We start from the raw sequence: 19,198 nt of genomic DNA, 5'->3' as shown, positions 1-19,198 counted from the left end.
AACATGGTCTTTTACTCCTTGCTAAAAGTCTGCAATTTAGCAAATCAAGGGGAGGGTTACATAAGTGTAGTCTATTGTTGTGCTGGCTGTCACATTGTGAAAGGATGATGCAGAGTGGCGCTCTGCCAGGAAGCGCATATTCAATGTACAAAAATGTAGATGTGTCATGTCCCTCAGTAGATTTTTGGCTAACCTGGAGTGCTTTCTCCACTTGCTGCTTTCCTGCTGTGGGATGGTCCGTGTGGAAGGATGTTTTTCCAACAAGTACTTGTTTACAGAGACCCCAGAAAATGCATGTTTAAATCGCCCATTAGTACAAAATTTGGCTTAGGCTTCATTTCTAATGACCTTTTTAATTCCCCTCCCAGGAGGTTCACTCCATTGATCTTATCACATGGGTGCAGGTATATGTTTATAAGCATCAGTTGTAGGTCGTTGTTGCAACTTTTTATATCCACTCTAACCAATTGCGTGGCATTTGTCGTTGTTCATTTAGTATCCAGCTCCTTAGCCGCATAAATGCTCTTTATTGAAGTATATGTTGCAAGCCCTCCTTTTAAATCTCCAAATTTAGCACTTTTTACAGCTTTTAGATTATGTGTTTTGAATCATTGTAGATGAAATGGTTGAACTAGCTGAGTCTCTTTTAGGAAAATAAGATCAATTGTTTGAAAGTATAACAGTAGCAGTCTGTCCATTGTTTTATTTCCTAGGCCTTTTATGTTCCAAGAGGATAATTGTAAATGGGTATTATCAGTTGGTACTGTTTTATTCTAAGTCAGGCGTTGTTACTCCAAATATTTATTATTCTGGCTAGCCAACCCAAAATATCTGATGCTGAACTGCCATACCCAGCTTGCCTCACCCTCCAGCCTTCAGTTGTCTCCTTGTGAACTGAGGATGTGCTTCTTTCTCCTCTAAGTACGGATTGTGTCTTCATCAAAGTGTGTATGGGGCAGGGGTCTGGCTGCTCATTATGTTTTGGTAGTAGGGGTTCTGTATATTTTTTGGTAGGGCAATAGTTTCATCCCCCGGACATTTAGTTGTGCTTGCTCATCCATTATCCTCTTTACTATTTCAAGTGATGCCCAGCTTCTTTTGTTACCTTGTTTTCTGGGAGATATTGTACTCTTTAAACTCAATTGACTACAGATCATGGGATCTTAGACCCACCAGTTTACTGATTGATGTTAGTAGCAGCATGATGTCCCCTCTACTGAGAATGTCCCCCCTACCTCTGGAATTATACTGCAAATTGAACAGGATATTACAGGTTTCTGACTGTGCCTTAAGTTGTTAAAGAAGTTGGCTTGGTATACCTATTCTTCCAATATTGAGGGATGTGTTGCCCTGTCTGTACTGATTCCAAGATACTTTCAGTAACTCAAATTAAAGTTGAAGGTTACTCCTGTGAAGCTACCATCTCCCCCTCTATTGTGATAGTTGTTTGGTCGTCCTGGCCATTGCTGCCCCTTCTCCCTTGGGCCTCCTCAGCTACTTCCGTGTTTGTGTCAGGCTGGTTAAGGTTATTTTGCATGTTTACTGTTGTTTAACTACTTACACCCTGCACTGGGATTCTTTTCACTAGAATAGCAGAGCTGGTTTGGATGTATGCGGTTATGTTGGTCTTCCTTTTGCTGCCCTTCCTCCTCTGTTTATTGCGTTGCTTTGATGCAGATAGTGCTGTTGCCCCAGCTTAATCCTTCTCTCACTGACCTGGCTGAGGGGAATCCTTTCTGACAGCTGATTCCTCCAAAGATCTGGGTGGCTGTCCATCAAATTCTTGATTTACAGTATCTGCATTTTCCTGAGAACGGTTGTTTTGTGTTTGAGCATTTTCTTTGCTGGTTCTGCCCCCCTAAACCTTCTCAGTTATTTGTTATTTTATTATATTGTTCATCACAGGGCTGACCTGAGTTGCTGTCCATGTGGTTTTAGCTGCTTATTTTATGTCAGACCGGAGATCCCCCACTGTGGATGGTATTGTTGATAATTTGTCAACTATTGCGACACAAGTGCAACATGGTTAAATTAGTTGTGTTTAAGCTTGAGACCTACTAATCAAATTTTTGATGTCAGGTAGTGTTATATCAATATTTGGGACATGTATGGCCAGGATATTGAAGAGAGATGGGTGAATGTCCATTTTATGAGATTGGTATTGCATCGCATTGATGGATAGTTGCATGGCGTTTAATAAAGATGCATGGTGTTTGATAAAGATGTCAATTTTTGGTCTGTCCTGTTCTGCTTCTCGTCTGTGTTCCTGATTTCAGGTGTTTTACTGCCTTTCTCCTGAGGTATTTTCAGGGGTGTATGAAACTTTCAATTCTTCACACTCTTGCGTTGACATACGATGTATTAAATGTAATACCATTTGCAGTCACTTTAACTTGCCTCTCTGGGGTAGAATCAGTATCGGGGGTGATGTTTGATGCCTGCTTTGTGGAGGAGAGTGTCACCAGGTAGGTTCCCTGATTTTATCTCCATTGCTTGACTTGTAATATGATAAGTCAGGTTTAATAATACTCTGTGGATCTTCATTTAGATGTGAATATGTTATGGTGCCCAGATAGTCTGGGTTTCTCCCGCCTAAGAGATCTTTTGCTTCTTGAAGTTGCAAAATGGAGTTTGTAGTCGTTTTTTCCTCAAGGTAGACCTCCATAGAGGTTTCTTAATTGCTTTGTATAGGATTTTGTGTTTCCACCAGGGGTATCGAGGGTGGACAGGGTTTTGATGTTGATTACCTAGAGGTATTTGAGTTTGATAGGATGTTAGTTGTTGGTTCAAGTGGGTACTTATGACCCCTCTCCTCTCTGAGAATGAGGTGTCATTGCATTTGTTTCTCCGTTTAGTGAGCATTTCTGCAGCTGTCTACGCCATTGAGTGATTAAGCAAGGGCATACGTGTGTCTTCCAGAACTGTGTTGATTGTTTGCCCTTTGGGCACGTCTGCTCCATGGTGAACTTAGTGGCCTCCATTACCCTGAAATTCTTTTTGTCTAATCAATAACCACTGGGTGCAATGGGGATAGGATACTGTTGAGGCCCTTTTTACTTGAGCATAGCACAGCCCTAACATCTTTCACAAAGGAACATTTTGTGTAAATCTTTGGTTGTTGTTGAGGTTGTGGCAGATTCTGCAGCTACCAAAGTCGGGTAAGGCGCTATTTTCTGCTGGTGTACTTGTTTTGTATTGCTTCGTTCAACCCTTGCAGCTGCTTTTCCTTTTAATTGGCTGTCAATGATCCCCATTGCCTCACTCTCCCTGATCTCATGTTGGTGCGATCAGCTCTCTGTCAGATCACTTCCCAAATTTTCCTGCCTTCAGCCTCCTTGTGAGCAGCATTAAATCCTGTGTGCTTAGTTCTGCACTAGTATAGCTGGATTGCTGGATCGCTGGTTCACTCTTTTTGTATGCTCCTATCGTACCCCTGTTGTACTCCTATTGTGCGGTAATATTGCGGAAGGTGCTCTACTTAATTTGAATTGTTTGTGCTGATCGTAAGGGAGCGAGACAGAACTCTGGATGGCAGTTGCAGGCTAGTTGGAGGAGCTTCGGAGCCCATAAAGGACCGTCAAGTGCACGCATGCAGGGGAGCCCTGCCACAAGCTTCACCCAGCCAAGCCCAGCTGCTTCTTTGGGCCCTGAGGCTCAGACCTGATAGCTCCCGCACTCTCCAAGCCCTTCTCACTGCACTCTCCTCCGCTGCCTGCAGGTGACTGCAGAACCCTATGAGGAGCCTCAAGTGCAGATGTGCAAACGTGCAGGAGAAGTGCTGCTTTGATGTCTAGGATGTTCCAGATGAACCAAGACCATAAGGAGTCTGGGGCACTATCTCCACTACCCTGCCAAGGAATATTAATAAAAGATCCAACGGGGAGACATGAGCACGCTGTGTTGCTGGGTCACAAGCAGAGTAGTGGGAACTGATGAGAAGCTGGTGTAGGGCTGTATGCTGGTTGAGGGAGCATCAGGGAGTATTAGATACCCAAACAGGGACCAACACCAGGGTAACAGCCAACATGCCAGCTGAATCATCAGAGCGATATCAATCTTTGACACAATTTTGTCTGCTTTCTCCCCTCTCACAACAGGGCAGGTAAAAGACCTGTTCAATTAAATCAATTCAGGGTCACATTTTTATTCCTTCTCCTTTCACAGTACTACAGCTGAATGCTGCCATTGTCCTTGATCACCTGTTATTGATTTTTAATCAAATGTTCCTTTTAGGGCACTTTCCCAAAAAATGGAAAATAGCATCAATTCTCTCTCTCCTAAAAAAGCTGGACCTGGAGGCCAGCAACTATAGGCCAATTTCTTGACTTCCTTTTCCTGCTATGATGGCAGAGAAAGCAATGAACACTGAGCTTTCTCTATTCATCCAGTAACAAAAGCTGCTCGATCCATTTCAGTTTGGCTTTAGAAGACAACATAGCACAGAGTCAGCTCTGAAAACAGCTTCCAAGTACGTCGGAACAACTTCAGATGAGGGAGGGAACGCTACCTTTATTTTGTTATATCTTTTGGCAGCGTTCAGCACTGTCAACCATGGACTACTAAACAATCGTCTGTTTGAATTAGGCATCGAGGGTGCTGCTCCTAAGATCATTTCTCACTGATAGAGTTCAGTTTGTGTAATCCAGTGCCCACAGTTCAACATCTTTCCAGTGGTGTAACACAAGGATTGGCATTGAGTCCAACTCTTTTTAATCTCTATATTACATCTCTAGCTTCATTGATTAAAGGTTTCGGTTTCTCAATTGTCTCATATGCTGACGACACCCAGATCGTAGTGTTGGTCACATAATATCTAGACAGAACTGCAGAATGCTTCCATGACTGTATGCAACAGATCGGGTGCTGGATGTCTAACAATTGTCTGAAACTAAACTCAGACACAACTGAGGTGCTTCTCATCGGCAATCGCCCATCTTTCTGGTCTCCCAAGTGGAGGCCACAGGAACGGGAAGCTCCCCCAATTCCTGTTCCCAAAGTGAAAAACCTGGAAGTCCAATTCGATTAAAAGTTTTCCTTTGTTTGCCACACAAGTGCCATCACCTCCTCATGTTTCTTTCTGTTTAAATCAGTTAGGAAGGTTTAACCCTATATTCCTCTGGACTTACGCAAGGCAGTGATCACTGCACTCGCCTTTTCAAAATTAGACTACTGTAAACGGCTTTTTTTGACCACCCACAAGAAAGCTCTGCATAAGCTCCAGATGATCCAAAATGCAGCGGCTAGATTGCTTCTTGGGATACCAAAACATCAGTGGGTCTCCAATCTCTCCCTTTACTCAACTGGCTCCCTTTGAGAATGCAGGTAATGTTTAAGTCTTTGTGCATAGCTTTTGAGGCCCTTCAACTTGACGGCCTACAATCCATCAGACAGCTCTTTCAATGGTACACCCCATCCAGGACTTTAAGATCTTCTTCTCAGGCCTATCTGGTCATAACTAAAATCAGGACAGCCACCTGGGGAAGTAAGAGCTTTGCAGTGGCCACTGCTAAGCTTTTGAACTCGATGCCCCTCAAACTAAAATCCACGAACAACCTGCTTACCTTTCGTAAGGCTCTTAAAACTTGATTGGTTAAAAATTAGTACAGCATTCATATCTTTTTTCGTTACGGTCCACACTTGATGTCTGGTTAAACTCACGTTTCCTTTCACCTACTGAGAGTCTTAGTGCCAAGACACCCTTGGGTAGTAGTGCGCTTTAAAATCACATTTTCATTTCATTTCATTTCAGGTATGAGGATACAGGGGGGAACTCCTGCCCGCAAGCCGCACCCAGCCAAGCTGGGCCACTTCCGTGTGCACAGGGGCACAAACCTGGTGGCCTGACCACCCACAGACTCAGGAGCTCACATGCCTTAAACACTCCACACCTCAGCCCTCAAGTGGCAGGCTGACTGGATGGCACTCACCAGCTCATGCTGGTTGAATCCTGCCCTGTGGAGTCGCAGCCACAAGACGCAGACACAGGCACAGGAGCCACAGGAGGACATAGCAGGGTGAAGCTGCTGTGATCGTGTCGGGAATCATCCCTTGTGTCACTGTTGCCTTTTCTCTTCCCTCTGTCAGCCTATAGGCTTCAGTCAGCCTCTGGCCCCCACCCCAATACGGTCAGCTTGCAGAGGGGGCAGCCAGCAGGTAGTAGCAGATACATGGTCCAATGGTCCAAACGCGGTTCGCGCTCAGTTACCAAGTTTCGCCTCCACGCCTAACTCCTAATAGCGTCACTTCATCGTTATGTAGCTCCCTGGAGCATCCCCCAGAATTCTAACTTCTTTCTCTTTGATATTGTGTACCTAATTTATGAGTCACTTAAATGGACTTCATCCATTTGTATGCTTGGGCAATTATTAGTTACCCAAGTCTAATATATTTCTCTTTTTGCTTAAAGTATGAGATAAAAAACTATCTCTTTGTTTTCACTGTAGTTTGACTTGACAGCATTACTCTAAAAACACACAATGGTATGGATGTGTAAGACTCAGGACCCACGGGGTGTACCAGAGGGGTCTCTTACTCAATGACACACTAGCCTGAAGTTAAAGTTATTAGTATTTATTGATAAGGTAGGATAGCCTCAAAGCTTCTTAGGATGGCCCAGGTGAGGTCAGAGTAAAGCAAAGCAAGAACAGTACTGTAGATTTGACATTAGTCTTGGTCCAGTCTTCCAGATAGGCAGACGATAAGTCCTGATCCTCTCCGTGCTTCTGAGGTCCAGGTCTTCAGGGTCGTCACATCCTAAGGGAACCAGAAAAATAAAGTAAAAATGGGGTAAGGGTGTGGCCCAACTAACACTCTATTTACAGAGGGCGGGTTGTAGTGAATAGCCTTCACCAGTGCCCTAACGTACTTCGTGCCTCGGGGGAGGAGGAAAACATTGACACTTTACGGTAGCGTGGCCCGCAACCCTGCCCACCACCCTTTATTAAAATCAATGGCATGCGCTTCACTTGCCTGAAGCCTAGACCCTTCGGGCCATGGGGAGGAGAGTCACAGCCTCCGCTTCCCCGGTAGGAGTGCTGGACTCGACCGCAGTGCTCCCTGAGTGGTATCTTCTATTTTGGTTCTGTGCCTTCTCGCACTCTGTGCATCCGTCCTTCACTTGCTCGCCTCTCTCCTCCTGCTCAATTTCTCCACTGTCTCATGGTCTCTGATCCTCATCTATACTTCTTCGCTCCTCTCTTTCGTTTGTTGTGGTTAGGTGCGATATATCCTCCCTGGCTCTCTTTGGCAGTCCAAATTCCTGGTTTTCCCTGCCCATCGTTGTCGAAGGACTTGGAGTGCTGACCTCGTTTCTGGGCTGGGTCAGGACCGGTGCCAGATTGGAATTCTCTGGACCATTCCATGTCCCAAACCGTTCACAGGATTAAAATAACCTCTAACTGGGAAAGGCACGCCGAGTGCATCCTTTAAACAATAAGGGTTGTGTTATGATTCACAGAAAAAGGTAAAAGGTAAACAGCCCCAACAACCTCTGCACATAATACAACATTTTTGCTGCTGCCTGGAATAGCTTCAGATCATTGAATGTTTTATCTATCAAATTCGTAAAAACTCCCAATATTATTAAGGAGTTAGAAAGCTCAGTAAATGAACTAAAAGGACGGACAGTGGGTCAGGATCATCAATATGCGGGTCATTACAATACACATCACCTGGGTCTTAGCTTTCACTATAAACCTCTACCACAGTCAGTTTCATAAACTAAGATGTGGACCACAACCTACAGGCACCTCATAAAATAATTGATATGAACATAGGACCCTCTGTGCCCAAATTCACTTAAAGACGGCTTTGCATTTCAGTCTGGTCAAAAGAGCTCTTGTAGCAGCAATACATGGCATTCAGTCATGTGAAGTTATTCTAAAGCTCTTGTTTGTTTACCCCTCACTCATATAGGCTATTTTCATTCCATGATAAGAGGCAAATTATAATTATGGGTTGCCTGTGAACTTCATCCACTCCACCTAGGTTTCTGTGATTCAACTAACATGCGCATGTCAACTTGTCAAGTAATTTTTTTCGGGGGGAGTTTTATATAGCGCTAACTAGACCCGGAGGTATCAGAGAGCTTTACGTGAGCACCAGTTATGTTACATTATGTTTTGTTAGGCACAGGGAGATTAGGTGATTTACCCAGAATCACAGAATGCTGAGCGTCCCTGCCAAGACTTGAACCCAGTTCCCCAGCTCCGATATCGACCTCCCTAGCAGTTTGGCCACATTAGGAGGCCCATTTGCTTTTTAGTTTTAACCAACATGCCCTCTCATTGGTGCCCATCCTAATGCCCCATTGATGCTCAAAAATGCTGATATGGGGCATATCCCTGAGTGCCTCTAAAACCTTTTTTGTTTTGCATGATTCTTTAACTCTTCTATCCGCTTACCTAGGTCCCTTGCTTGCCACATGTGGCCTTTCAGTTATTACCCTTAATGTGAAAAGCAAAAGCCTTGGTTACAATCTTTTAACTGTTAGCCAGGATTTGTTATTTCAGCGCATATTACAAAACGCTCACTAAGATTTCCCTAGCCTCTTTTTATTCAATCTCCTCCTGAAAGGTTCCCTATGTATATGTTGAATTCCATGTTCAAGATCAAACTCAGCCAACTTTTCCAAAACTCTAATTTGTAATAACTTTATTATATATAGTTTTTGATCAGGCTTTCCAAATCCATCAAGAATATTTAAAATCCTTAGGTTATTTCACCCTGCAAGATTTTATTCCCCCTCTAGATTCCATATTATTATGCTATCATATAATACAGTGTTGTAGACAGTTAAGGGTAGAAAGTGATTAGAGGTGGAAATCATAACCTATCTGGAGTTAGGGTCAGTCCTGCATTAACAGATACTTCTAGTTCTCCAAAAAGACAGACTAGTATTATAGCTTTATTCCCCATAATTTCAGTCCTAATCCCCTTAGTTTTAGGTTTCACCTTCTGGCATTTCTATTCCATCTTAGGTACCATATCAACTTTGTCTACCTTCATATTCACAATTAAAGCTTCATTAGTTACTGACATAGTCTCATTATATATCTCAGATTGAAAGTTTGTAGACTGATGCTTGGGCTCTCGGTCTTCTGTATTTAATGAGTTTCTCACCATAGGCTGTTGTATGTTTAAATAGGTTCTCAAAGATGGAGTGTATCTGACCGTGTGTTGTGCAGGGGATGCCTGTATTATATATATTATTTCGAGCAGCAAGCCACCCAAGAAATTCTCTAACTTTGACTGACCTTTTAGCCTTTTTATGGGCATTTACCTTCTATTAAAAACAGAATGAAGAGAAGGATTCTTCTCTTCATTCTGTTTTTAATAGAAGGTAAATGTTTCTAACGATGCTCTGTTTAGACCCAGATCTTCCTCTCTTAAAAACCTAAGCTGTCTCTTTTCACAAGACCCCTCACTGTGCATCAGATATCTGTTATTCTCAGGGTACATTATGCAGTCTTCTCTAATCCCTGTGGGGCATATTACCAAGCAATAGCAATAATTATCGCTATTGCTTGGTTAGCGGGAAAAAAATATCGCCGAGCACCGAGGATTTTTACCTCTGAGATACCTTGATATTATCAAGGTTTATCTCAAAAGCGGTAAAAATCCTGCGAAATGCATGAATATCGCTGAAAAATCAGCGATATTCATGCAGTTTCGTGACAATGCTCTTAGCCATGTTATCCACCTTCCATTGGATAACATGGCTAAGAACTGCTTTTAGCAGGCGTTAGCTTCTGGAGATATTCGCGCTTAGCGCGAATATTTCCAAAAGTTGTTAATAGGAGTTATAGATGTTAGCGACTGTTTTCAGTCGCTAACATCTTGGCACGCCCACTTTGCATGTCATTAGCGATAATTATCGCTGACTTGCAAAGTGGGCCCCTAAATGCCTGCTATCGCCTACAAGCTGTCGCCAACTGGTGTTAGCGACAGTTTGGTAATAGGGCGATAAAATTATCGCCGCATTAGCGGGAAAAAGTCCCGCTAATGCGGCGATAATGCCCTTGGTTATATGCCCCTAGATTTGTTCTTTCTGTCTTCGCTGTTTCTCTTGTTCCTTTAAACCGACAATCTTGCAGAGGTACTTCACTGCTAGACCTTCAATGTGCCTGTGCAACTACTGGATTTGGTTTCTTCTCTCTTGGTCACTCCCCACTCCTTGATTTGTCTTTTTCCTCCTCCTTTCTGCATAGCTGCTATACACCTACCAGGATTGTTGCACAGTTGGTTTTCCTATGGCTCCTGTGTTACTGGCCACACAATATACTAGCAGTGTCGCCTGCTGTGTAACAGTAAGAAAGGATTATCCTGCCTGACTCACGTCCTCAATTTATTAAATTCACTGTAAACCCCAAGCCCCACAGCAATCCTTCTGGCAGAGACTCCACAGCCTGAAATGTACACTCCTACAAGGTTATAAAATCAGACATGGGAAAGCTACAGTTGTCTCATTCGGAGGAGCTTTTATATTTCACTTTGACAATACCCAATCAGGACTGGGAACTCTTGAATAGCATGTCGGCTGGCCACTATGTTCCCTTCAACTTTCTATAGAGTCAAACACTGAAAACCACAAAGTAGCCATGTTCTGCATTTTGGGTACCCCTTCTCATTTAGTTGCATTACCACATACACTGTTTAAAATGTGTAGGCAGTTGAGCTAAATCACAGTAGATACCTTTAATTGTTTTTATTTATGAAAGAAAAGAAGTAAAGTTATAGTTAAGGTGAGGAGCCAAGTATAATAATAGACTTTATTTTTTCAACAGCAATCACCTGTGGACATCCAGGAAACCCTGCAAATGGATTTACAAATGGCAGTGAGTTCAATCTGAATGATGTTGTAAATTTTACCTGCAATGCAGGGTATTTAATCCAGGGTCCTTCTCGAGCACAATGCCGCAGCAATGGGCAATGGAGCAGCCCTCTACCAATATGCCAAGGTAAAAATAACATGAACTAATTATTTTGTGTGAAAGAAAAATTACTCACCTACATTTTTTTTCAAATGTGTTTTGTGTTAAAATTCATGTGAAAGTGTCTTTGAGCTGCTGTTGGCACTTAGAATCTTGAATGGACTGCAGCACTGCCAAAAAAACTCTTAGTGGGTCTTGATGGATGAACAGCTGCTGGCAACTAGGCATTTATATTTCATAGGAATGAAGAGTAAGAGTCTATGGACAAAAGAGAGTTGATAGCAGCAATAGAATATCTAATTATTGATCTAAGCACTGAGTGAGAAAAAAATCAAATAATCAAGAAAGTGATTAAAAGCCTGAATACATTGTGGAGGGAATAAAAGAGTTTGGTTTACATTTAAAATAGGTATTTGATCTTGTAAGTTAGCTCAGTGTTGAGGTATCAGGTGGCATATCACATGCAATGCACCAGTGCTGGCAAATTTCACACTGGCATCAAGCAACTGAATATCAGTCTTAAACTTGTATTTGCACTAACACAATGTTGCCATTGGGTCCTTCATCTTACAATCAGGGATGCTGTTTCATGCCCATCCACAACCTTTGAGAAGTGACTTTAAGATGGACCATATGATAGGGTATTAATATCCATACTCTTTATGTATCCTTTAGACTCCATACCCCATTACAAAGTCCAGGACAGAAAGGTTGAGAGCCAGAGATAGGGTATGTGCTGGTTCACAAGGAGTGGACACACCTAAATAATAGAGCACACACCTTCACAACTGCCTTATGACTTGGAGAACCTCAATACAAATCACTGACATACTAATAGAAGACAGCGGAAAGAATAGGGAAATGGAACACATATCTGGGTGATATCTGCTGGAGAGATTGTGGCTCTATCGGCACCTTATGGCATCTGCCTTTGAGGTCAAATCCCGAAAGAACCAGAGATGGTTTTGTTAGGGAGACCATTCCTGTCCTCCAGGGCACTAAAGTCTCTTAGATTTAAATAACTAGCTGTTGCCATAGTGGAGGCAATACAAGTCTTTCTTTTCTGACTCTGCAGCATGGCGCAGAAAACTGTGGAAAATAGTTGCCTTGAAAAAGATATCCCTAACAGTGTGGGACATCCTTAAGTCCTACACGACTAGCTGGAACCTCTACATACACAATTCCTTACACATGAATATAGGGCACTCCTGTGTTACAAGTACTTGAGGGCCATTTGTCTTATACTGACAGAAGTCTCTAAAAGGCTCCCAACTCAAAACATCTAAGCTTAATGCAGCTCCTGTACTGGTGCTTCTGGACAGCTAAATAGGGAGGGGTATCTTCTGTTGGCTCCTACTCTGAGAAATATCATTGATTTCATGATGAATGATTGAAGGGTGATAGAGAATGAGGGAGGAGATGGGTTTACTTGTAAAATTCATACTGCATGGCTACCATGATGCTCCTTATTAGCTGGGTGGCTATAGATGATAGGAAGTGTATAAGCACAAATAATAAAAGTTAACATTAAAGCACATACCAATTTTGCACTGGCTGTCACAGAATGGTCACTGTATATTTGGCCAGAACTGTTACATAAATTGCCACAATAGAGTAAAACTGCAGAAAAAATATCATTTTTGTGCTATATGGGAATAATCAGCATATTTACATGCTTTGCTTGGTTTATTTGAGTAATTATACTAGAGGTGTTGTACACTGTCTCTTAGTATCTCCCTGCTGCCTCTATCATGTAATTGTTTGTGGACCATTTTTGTTAGTTATGGTTAAACATCCGATAAAGAAATAATCTTACACAGCTTTCCGCCTACAACTTGTGAGCCAGCAGAGTGATGCAGTAGTAAATTGGTAACAAAATCCAACTTTCATCTCTGTAACCTCCCCCTCACTCATCATGATTGCAAAAGTAAAACACATGTTGGTTACAACTCCATCTAGTGGGCAACACAGGGCAGAGGTTGGAGTGTGTCCTGCATCTTTGATAGATTTTGGAGGACGACATCAAGTGTGGGTTCAAATGTAGTAGTTTAAGATGGTTAGGAAAGGTCAGCTCATTAAATTCTGTGGATAGGATGTTAATAAAGAGGGCCCATAATTCCTGGTGGGTATCTTACTTTAGTTTTGCTGCAAGTGTCACTTTTTTATACCTAGTATGAACTAGAGTGCATGTAGCCATGTTGAGTATGCACTAGAATGTATATAGCCATGCTGTGAAGTCTGGGGTTATATAGAAGCTCCATAGTGAAAGTATAGCCTTATGGGAGGCTCCTAATGCATGCACCATCTCCCGTCCTTGCATCCATTTTAAAGGGTTTGTCAGAGGATTGGGAATCCCCTGTATGGTGTATGTAGAGGGCCTTGGGATTTGAGTGTTGATGGCCCTATCAATCTCCAAACCCTTTTTGCACACTTCCAGAGCAAGTGCAGTAGAGTGCCACTTCTGCCACAGCCCCTTCAGCATTCCCCAGTATGCTCTGGGCACCATTTATGAACTCAGGCAGGAGTTAGGTACCAGTACAAAGGCTATGCTATTTTGTAAGCTACCTCCGTACTGGTGTATTGCTAGAGGCACTCCTATGTTTTGAAACCACATGATGACCATCGACTACCATTATTTTATTTGACTTTTGCTGTTTGACATCATTTTTTCACACATATGCCCTTCTTGCCTTGAAGATTTCTTTCATATCTCTTGTAGTTTTAAAGTGGGAGCTGTCACAGAGTAGAACAGCCTTGCCAGGAACACCACGTGTCGGATGTGCATTTGAAAGCAGGATAGAGTAAGAGGTGTGGAATGTACTTCTTGGTCTCAAAATGAAGTGTTTTAAGCAGTGGTGCTCAAATGTGCATTATGTTGTACATTGGGAGATGTAATGTGTGATGCTATAGGAAGTGGTGAACAAATGTGCATTGTGTTGTACTTTGGGAACTATTATGAAGTTCGTACTATGCCCTTTGACATGCCCTCATGTCATCTAGAATTCTGACTCTGTCTTGCTTGAGCTTTTTGCGCACACAGGCAGGCCCCCAGATTACTAAAATTGGTTAGTCACGTTCAAGGTTGAGTTGTTTTGGGAGATTGTTGAGTGTACTGCCAAAGAATTTCATAAGCTTCATTATGATAAAGGCTGGAACACATGAGAATGCAGAAGGAAAGTGAGAACTCCTTTGCCTCTGGAATGCTTGCATGGAAAGTGGCCAATTCAAGTAAGATTCCTTGGTGCATGGGCAGGCCTCTCGGAACCTTCTAGTGTGTTTGGAAGCTATAAAACTTGGGTTTGTGGACTTAGAAACTGGGATTGGAACCTGAACAGTAGATGCGTCTTCAGTGCAGGAATCTGGTTGCTCAGTCTCCTGACCCCGGCTGTTAATGCCCTAGCCTGGAGTGGGTCAGGATGAAGTTTGTACCAGTTGATGTGTTTTATTTTTGGATGTTTCTATTGTGATGCGCGACTGTTTGTGTGCAGATTCAGTTTCCAGTGGCTATAACAGTCATTTTTATGTGTGAGTGTCTGTGTGCACATTTCACTTTCCAGTGGTTATAATCATCTGAGGTGTTTTCTTTGAGTATTGACTTTGTGATGTGTGATTGTCTGTGTACAAATTCGAGTTAATCATCTGATGTATTTAGTGTATGTATATTTTCTTATCGGCTTGTGTTTAAGCGCCAGGATGCCCGTTGAGTTACAGAGCGCTTTATAAATCTGAAATACAATACAATACAATACATACAATTGTATTATTAACCCCTTCAATGCTCATGACGAGCTCAGCTCATCATGAGGTACACCTCTCGTGTGCTCATTACGAGCTGAGCTCGTCATGTAAAAGGGCATTCTGAAATTTGTCAGCACAGGAGGGAAATCTGCTTAGCAGCCAAGGTGTTATCAGCTTGTGTTTCATTTTATTACCATTATCTGCTTGTGTTTCATTTCATATCATTATCTATGCATTTAGCAGTTGCATTTGTGTTATTCTTGCTTGCATATATATATCTACATATCTCTCTCTCTCTCTATATATACATATCACTGGGTCTGTTCCTTCGTCATTTCTTGATTCTGGTTCTGAGGCGGCTGCTTCAGTTGGTGACGAATTTGCGTGCATATGTATATATATATATATATATATATATATATATATATATATATATATATATGTATATATATGTATATATATATATATATATATATATATATATATATATATATATATATATATATATATATATATATATATATATATATATATATATATATACATATATATATATATCCCTCTAGAATATTCTTCATTGGGACAAAATACACAAAATAACACATTTACATGCTGGAACTCTAACTGCATACCAAATAGTGCATCAATATTAATTATTTTTGAATCTCAGCTCAGGAGAGTATCTGCTGATGCCAACTTCAGTTGATAATACAGCATCAAAAAGCAGTCAAGTACTTTTCCAACACTCTACTTCGGAACAGCCAAGCACAACAAAATATACTGTAAAACATATTGATATCTTACATGAACTCATGATCTTTCAAGGCAAGAAGGAATATGGTAGAAAAGGCATTTGGGGCACATGCATCAATCTAGGATTTTGCATTTCCTAAATAGTGAAAATTAAGGAATCGCTATTTAGGAATTGCAAAATCCTATGCATCAAGAAATCCTAACATTTTTTAGGATTTCTTAAATTTCGGAATTTGCGATTCCTTAATTGCGAATCGCAATTAAGGAATGGCTTTACATTAATTCCTATGGGCCGAGAGGCCCATAGGAATCAATGCCGTTTTGCAATTCTTTTTTTAGGAAATTGCAATTTGTTGATGCATTGCAAGGATGCAGAGGGGGGTCCAAAGGACCCCCCATGCACCCCTGAAATATATTTTAAAATGCATGTTTCACACACACATGTCCTAAGGACATGTGTGTCAGTAACATGACACTTTTCAAAATGCATTTTTGTGCTTTTTAAAACAATTTCGCAAATTAACACGAGGGTCAACCTCGTGTTAATTTGCACTTCCTATTTCAAAATTCGCATTTTTTTTTTAAATGATGCATTGCATTTAAGGAATCGCACAAATGTGATTCCTTAAATGCATTTGCATTTTTAGGAAATGCAAAAAAAAGCGAATTTTGAAAAATTGTTTCATGCATCCCAAAAACGTATTTAGGAAGTGCAAACGGCCGAATTTACCGATTCGCACCGTTTGCACTTCCTAAATAGGTTGATGCATGTGCCCCATTGTTTGGCATAATCTCTTTCAATCTGTTGCACAATTTTCATTAGACATAATCAAATAGCTTCATATTGTGATGTTTTTCTCTAATTGCCATTTCGACGCTATCCAGCAGAAGTAAAGGAAATGGCGCAATCAGACATACATAGGAAATCAGTTGAAGAACAACTTTAAAGTCACCTTGAACTAAGAAGCAAGTCCTTTGCAAAGAGATGGCAACAAAGGTGAAAAAGATACATTGTTTCACATAGGAGAAGTATTTTCCAATTGGCCTGGAGTCAAATTGTGTTTCATGTCAACATGATGTATACTTCAACAGGCTGGCAGTGATGATAGTGATCATGTTCAGTTGAAAAGTCACTTCTAGGAAGGACGAAGTCTGGCATTGATTGAGTGCATCTGCCTTGTGCCCAAGAGAAGTAACTGAGAATGTACAACAGTCATCCAGGCCATTGCTTTCATTTTCATGTTTTATATTATCTCGTAAATCTATTACTTCTGGGTATTTGGAAACATATGTCCCATTCCTGTATGATGGCTAAATATCGAAGTGTATTAGGCATTTCAAGAGAAAGGGGCTATAGAAAACACTGTGAATAAAGATAGCATTAGATCTCCTGATTTTATTGTTTACAATTAAATCACCAGGCATGAATTGACAAATAGATCAGAATGGAATGAATTCTATCTCACATGAGACAGTTTACCATCATCTTTTGCAGTATGGAAAGATTTGTTTTTGGAAGGTTAGACGGAAGTATTATATACTTGTATCGTAGTCACCTTTTCAACATGAACAACCTAGATTTTTCTCCTTTTTATAGCCATATTATGACAATGTGCACCATGACACTCCTTTATTGTATCACAGAGTGTGAAGTGTGGCTCACTGGTTAGAAGCGGCAGACCCTGAAGTAGAGGTCGGCCCGGGACCAGGGTTCAATTCCCGACGCGGCAGGGTCTTGGGTCAATGTCCGGGGACTCGATAATTCTCGCCTACGTGCCTACGCTAACCATGGGTCCCACTCTGCAACTCTGGGCAATAGCTTGCTTAATCTACACAATGGCCCTATCAGCTCCGGGGATGCCTGGCTTCACCTTGGGGGTGCCCTCTCACAGGGAAAGCCAGGACGGGTTCCCAAGCGGTATACCGCGCCAGGATGCCCCGAGTGATGGGGTAACAGTGCGCTTTACAAGTATACATACATTTACAGAGTGTGTGTCCTGGGTCCATAAAACTGTGCTGTCATAAAAGGTTTCACTAAATTTCCTGTAATGCCATGGTAAATTGCTATGGAATTGCACCAGTGGCATGGAAGATAAATGCCATGTGGGGTGCAGTGTGGGTTTGCACCACTCAAATATATAATTGCTAGGATCAACACTGTGCTTTGACTGGACTGCAGTTTAGTAGGGCTCCGGTGACACAAGTGAAGGAAACATGACTTAGCTATGTAGGATAACTTAATTAGTCATCTCTAAATTGTGCATTTTAAGCCCATATGGGTAGGTGCCTACTACACAGAAAATGTGTCACACTACTTACTGGAAACAGCATGTGCTCACAGTGAAGAAATATCCCAAATCTGTATTCATTGTGCACGTGAAGATAGAATCTCAATGAGTAGCCCTATTTATATCCTCACAGTAAAATGCTAGTAAATGTATTTTCCACTTAGTTTTTGAGAATAAAATTCATGGTGAATGATTATTATTTGGTAACATTAGTGGAAAACTAACTTTATAAATTGTACTTTCTGCAGCCCGAGCAAAAACTGACTTAGAAACACTTCTGTCACTCAGGTCACAACAGAGGCCACTACACATTCCTGGCTGGAATTACCGACTTGGAAAAGTGACAGGCTCCAACCCAGTAAAACGTAAGGGGTATTGTCAACTACTGGTCACTTAGTACAGATCAGCCATCTGGGAGGGGGTCATGATGTGTTGGTAGACAAAGGACAACCATCAGACTTCTACTTATGGCTTAGAGGGGAGTGATGCATGGAGATACAGACCCCCTTCTGATGAAAGGCGCATTAGGTATTTTTGATTAAAGCATCTGGGAATTTTTATACTAAAGCAAAATAGAGGCACTGCAGAAGAAGGTGGACATATGGTGAAAAAGTAGACAGGATTTAGGGGAACATTTGCACAATCGCTTGCTGGTGCACAGAATGAGACTAGTACCTCACCACCACTTTTTCAGCACATTTGTGGACCTTTTAAGATTACATCTGAAGAACAAGATGTCCTGTTATTCAAAGACAACTCAAGTAGTCCTGACACCTGCTTGCACCCTGATTCTGGAAGGCCCTCAAGGGGCTCAGGGGGACTAGTTTTCTGATTGCCTGCTACAAGGTCACAAAAAGCATAGAACCCTCAACTCCAAGTGGCTCAGCTGACCTTTGAGGGCCGGGTCCTGCAGTGAGATTGGAAGGTGAGAGATGTGGTAACTAGAAGCCTGTCCTGAGGACCAAGTAGCTGTTGAAAGGACCAGGAGGAAATTTCCCAGTACTTGAATAGAATAGGAATTAATAATTATTTCGACCTCTGGAGGGTGGTACCAAAGGCTGTGGCTTGCCCAAAGTAATAGCACTCTAGGTGAGCATGAATAACAGGTTTGTCCCACTAAGAGCTTTTATGCCATTCTAAAATAGGTTCAATGGGATGTCACAATAATATTGTTCAGTCCCATGAAACGCTGCCAGGCTAGAGCTTCCAATCATGCCTACTCAAGGTTTTGAGAATCCAAAAGGTGTTAAAGTTCAGAGTTAACATTTTCAAAAGGGGCACACTGAAAATCTATACCAGTGGTGACGTGACCTCAGTGCCTACAAAATTCTATCCATGATCCACTACTTTGGTGTGAGCTCAACAACAACCTGCCCAACTTTGTGGTGCCCTTCCTGGCTTCAATCCTGAACCGTGCTTTGCTGGAAATTAAATTGAGTCAAAAGGTAAAAAACTTTCACCACAATGAATATTTGGTTTGGTATTTGA

General features: G+C 41.7%; 1 protein-coding gene across 1 annotated transcript in view; it reads left to right on the top strand.

Annotated features, from left to right (window-relative positions):
- Window positions 1-19,198, top strand: part of CSMD1 (CUB and Sushi multiple domains 1) — a 3,932,590-nt gene that overhangs the window by 3,499,623 nt on the left and 413,769 nt on the right. The window contains exon 54 of the mRNA XM_086925641.1: window positions 10,785-10,958. Within this exon, the coding sequence (XP_086781767.1) occupies window positions 10,785-10,958 (174 nt within the window). The remainder of the gene's footprint in view (window positions 1-10,784; window positions 10,959-19,198) is intronic.

The sequence above is a fragment of the Lissotriton vulgaris genome, chromosome 6 (assembly GCF_964263255.1).
Source record: "Lissotriton vulgaris chromosome 6, aLisVul1.2, whole genome shotgun sequence".
Lineage (NCBI taxonomy): Eukaryota > Metazoa > Chordata > Amphibia > Caudata > Salamandridae > Lissotriton > Lissotriton vulgaris.
The sequence above is the reverse complement of the archived record's forward strand: the minus strand, read 5'-3'. Positions and strand labels throughout refer to the sequence as shown.